Genomic DNA, 4,661 nt, shown 5'->3' with positions numbered 1-4,661 from the left:
ATATATATATATATATATATATATACATACGACAGACTACTTTTAGTTACCAACTAATAAGGCTTTGGTCGGACCGGAGCTACAGTAATTGACACTTGTCCAAGTTGCTGAACAGTGGGACCGAACCCAAGACTGCAAGGTGGGGAAGCAAGCTTCTCAAACACGCAGCCACTTTTTTTTATATTTCTTCGTATTTGCTTTCTTTTTTACATTTAGTTCAGTGCTATAGTTTCTCGTGAAGGTTAAAATTAGTTGATTTTGTTCATTAGAATTTCCATGAAAGACTATTAGAAAGGCAAGTTAAATATATACCTTATAACCAGACACTGAATCTTCATCCACTGATTCCACAGTAACACCTCTAAACGTCACTAATACACTATCAGGACCATGTGAATAGACGTGTACTTCGGTTGGATATACCTCAGGAGCTTTAAAATAGCAAAAAAGAATGTATATATATTTTAGTCATCTATGAACACCAGATTGTGTCACCAAGTTGTAAACATTTCATTTTACTAACATATTTTATGAAAAATCTGATTTCTGATGAAGAGAAATAATATATTTTTCACAACTATTTTTTCTCTGCGAATATTCTAATGAAAGAAATGCTTTGTATAAAGCCAGAACGTCGTACTGAGAATCATATCATTATCACAAGTTTCGAATAGTTTTAAATGAAACCATAGACATCAACTTAAAGAAATTTGGTTGAATTACGTGTTGAGGTAACTGAGTGATAAATGAGTAGTCCATTTAAATATTATATATTCCTTTAGCGGCCCACTGTGTTACGTAAATGTTTGATTGGTTTAAATTTAAGTATAGTAGTACAAAATGTGTGTGTTTGTGTGTAAATGTATACGAGTGAAGTAGTATATGAGTGAGTGTGTATGTTTGAGCACACGTGACTTGTGTCCCTGGCAAATATTGTACTGGTTTTATATGCAATGTGGGTTTTAGAAGGGAGGAAAAGATTTACACAAAAATAAAATATTAACAATGTTACACCAAACTGGGAATTATTTTTGTAGCTGAAGAAAAAGTAGTTTAGTTGAGTTTTTCATGAACATGAGAGTTTGAATAAGTAAGTTTGCTAGCTAATTAATAATAATTCCTTCTCATTTTAGTACTAGGCTAGCAACTTTGAGGTGAGGGTTTCAAGTCGATTACATAGACTCTAGTGTTCAACTGGTACTTATTTTATTGACTCTGAAAGAATGAAAAGCAAAGTCGACCTCGGCGGAATTTGAACTCTGAACATAAAGCTGGAAGAAACGCCGCTAAGCGTTTCGCCTGGCATGGTAACGAATCTGTTATATGATCGTGAATTAACAGTAATAAACAAACTGAGATAATACAGAATAAAAACAGGCTACATATTACAAGTATATATGAAAAGAAAGCAAGATGGTCATAGAAGTAAAATTTATCCGCACTGAAACGTGGATGTTCTTTTAGAACAAACTATACTGCGGTAGATACCATGGACGAAACTCTCATATTGGCTTTTGGTGCAAGATGCACGCTTGTCTATGTCATTAGCAGGAAAACAAACCCACGCCATCTCCAGGCCCGAGACCACCAGATCACGTGATTTACAGCTTCCTTGGTTTTGTCAATGATGGACACTGTACCGCCAGCGATAACAACGATCAGTCGCCCCCACCAGCGATACGACAGCTACCGCAGTTTATCATACATTAACAAGAATTGTATTGACAGTGACTTCGAAGTTTCAGTTTGTTAGGTCCCTATTGGACTATTATAGACAATTAGTTAGTTAGTTACAATATTAATAATAAGGATTATTACGAAGTTGCAAGCATTACCGTTTAATTCTCTTAATATATGTATACAGCTTTACATAGACCTACATGTTACAACTGCATTGATTAGTAACCGTTTCAATTGCAACCCTACTATAACACTGGCACAATTTCTTCAGGGTCTTTAAGGCGGCGAGTTGGCAGAAGCGTTAGCACGACGGGCAAAATGCTTAGCGGTATTTCATGTCATTACGTTCTTTGTTCAAATTCTGCCGAGGTTGACTTTCCCTTTCATCGGTCCGGGGTCGATAGATTAAGTACCAGTTGCGTACTAGGGTCAATCTAATCGACTGCCCCCTCCCCCCATATTTCGGGCCTTGTTGCCTAGAGGAGAAAAGTTTCTTCAGGGTCTTTACTTAATATTCCTCGTCTGTGTGTGTGTGTGTGTGTATATATATATATATATATATATATATATATATATATATATATATATATATGCATGTATGTATGTATGTATGCATGTATATGTGGAGTAACAACACATTAGGGAGCGGAAGGTACAATTTCCGGTAAGTCAGACCGCCTTATAATCCTAGCAGGCAAAATGGAAAAGGCGTTCCCTCCGAGGGGAGCATTCTGATTCACGGCGCTCGCAATTGCGAGAAGCCATCTCCACCCTAATAGCGTCGAGCAGGGGTGGGGGAGGGCCAAAAGCACCGGACGTCTCCCACTGCCACAAGCTTGACCACGAACTTGTCGGAGAGCGTCCGATACCTTGACAGTTTTGCGGCTTAATAATTGAATTTTGCTTTTTTTTTATTCTCCGCATAAGTGCTTCGTTTACGACTCTCAAAGACTGCCATCTCTAGCTTAGTTTAACAGAGAGCTGGAAAAAGTTATGTGTATTATGTTTAACTATATTAGGAATAAGCACAAACTAAGATTCAAACTGGAAAGATTATCAAATATATCATTATATAAGCATTTGAACAATACTTACCTTCCATTCCAGTGGTACCGAGATAAGTTTCACTGACAGGTCCTAGTCCAGCAGTATTAAAAACTTGTACAGTAACCCAGTAATAAGAATTTGGTAAAAGGCCGATCACCACAGTTTTTCCTTCAGTGTTATACTGACGCACAGAATACCTGATAGGGTCGTCTCTGTCTCGGTCCCAGTAGTTCACCTGGAAAAATATCAAACAAAAACATTCAATTAGTTTGATGAGTGACGTGTCATTCGTACCATGTACATTCAGCTTCATGTGTTAATAATTGTAATGAAGTTACGGGCACGTAAACACAACACCGATTATCAAGCGATTATGGGGAAACAAACACTGACACAAAGACACACACACATGTACACGCACACACACACGTACACACACACATGTACACGCACACACACGACGGGCTTCTTTCAGTTTTCGTCTACTAATCCCACTGACATGACATTTGTCCAATGTGTCATGCAGTGGGGATGAACCTGGAGCCATGTGGTTGGGAAGCAAGCTCCATACTACACAGCCACACCTGCACCTAAATCAATTTTGTGCATTAGGTTGCAGCTGAAATGCAACAGTTTTACTAATTTGTCTTGCTTTAAGATGTCTTCGTGTTTTACAAATAAACTTTTTTTTTACAAAGATTAGTGATAATCAGTCTAAACTAAATTAATTAAAAGTTAGTTAAATTTATCTGTGACTAGTTTAAATTTCGAGCAAAACTTCAAAGCAATAGCAAAATTTGTGTTGTTTAATGTGTTAATTAAGCTGATTAACACGTATATTCAGTATTTATTTTAAATAATTACCTGATAACCTTGAACACGACCCCGCATCACTTCCCGTGTGTCACTTACTGGATCCCAGGTAACATCCATTGCTGTTCCGTTGTAATCTGTGGCAAACACGTTCGCTGGGACTCCTAGGGGCACTGAAATAAATATTATTTGTCTGTAAAATGCAATGTTTACTAATAGATTAAAAAAGATAAACAATCTAAACAATAGCAATACGAAATGCAGAGAAGATCTCACAATGTTAGAACAAATATTTGTAGAAATAACTGATTTTTTTCCGAAATACTTGATTAAACTCAGTAGGTTTTTAAAAATAGGGTAGGTTTACTGGAGTATTTTCAAAATTGTAGATACAAAGAAAATCTCCTAAACAACTTTCAGCAATTAAATCCTAACTCTAGGTTTGTTTTCTTCATTTACATGACTTGTAAAATCTTGTCGAAATGCATCTGTATAATAGACGGACAATGAAAACATCTTTCTCAATGCAGTCTGCAGTCTGTATGTATTCCTCGTAAATATTCTATACTGAATATTGTCTGCCTCATATTCTCCTTTTTTTCTTTTAGCTGTTTTAAACATTTTAAACATTTTAAACATACTCAGAAACAGTGTTCCTTCTAAGCTGTGCGCTTATGCGCGTGCACAAATTTCACTACCAGGAAAAGGAGAAAATATATGTAAACATCGTATTTTGATCGGTCTTTTTCTGTGGGTGTATGACCGTTTTACTCTTTATTTTTGCTTCCTTCGCACAACATTATTGCCTGTATTGGTAGGTTCAATGCTCCACAGTGGTTACTACCTAGCTTCATACCGGACGTGAAACTTCAAACTGTAACACAATGAACTTTCCATACACTCATATATATATATATATATATATATATATAAAATATATAGTTTTAGGGAAAATAACCAATTATCAAGAACTCATCGATGAAAATCCACTATCACATATAGAAAAATTAATAATTAAAAGCACAATAAATGAGTATAATATAAAGTAAAGTAAATATCATAAGATAAATATAATAAATTTTGGATTTTGTGCCTAATATTATTATATATATATATATATA

The 4,661-nt window shown here is 35.7% G+C and overlaps 1 protein-coding gene across 2 annotated transcripts in view; it reads right to left on the bottom strand.

The window, feature by feature from the left end:
* Nucleotides 1–4,661, bottom strand: part of LOC106868129 (contactin) — a 76,701-nt gene that overhangs the window by 5,953 nt on the left and 66,087 nt on the right. For both annotated transcript variants that reach the window (XM_052967403.1, XM_014913259.2), the window contains 3 exons: nucleotides 3,592–3,713; nucleotides 2,776–2,962; nucleotides 313–431 (listed from right to left, as the gene is read on the bottom strand). In XM_052967403.1, the coding sequence (XP_052823363.1) occupies nucleotides 313–431; nucleotides 2,776–2,962; nucleotides 3,592–3,713 (428 nt within the window). The remainder of the gene's footprint in view (nucleotides 1–312; nucleotides 432–2,775; nucleotides 2,963–3,591; nucleotides 3,714–4,661) is intronic.

Source organism: Octopus bimaculoides, chromosome 4 (genome assembly GCF_001194135.2).
Source record: "Octopus bimaculoides isolate UCB-OBI-ISO-001 chromosome 4, ASM119413v2, whole genome shotgun sequence".
In the NCBI taxonomy this organism is placed as follows: domain Eukaryota; kingdom Metazoa; phylum Mollusca; class Cephalopoda; order Octopoda; family Octopodidae; genus Octopus; species Octopus bimaculoides.
Note: the sequence above shows the minus strand (reverse complement) of the source record. Positions and strands in the feature narration are given on the sequence as shown.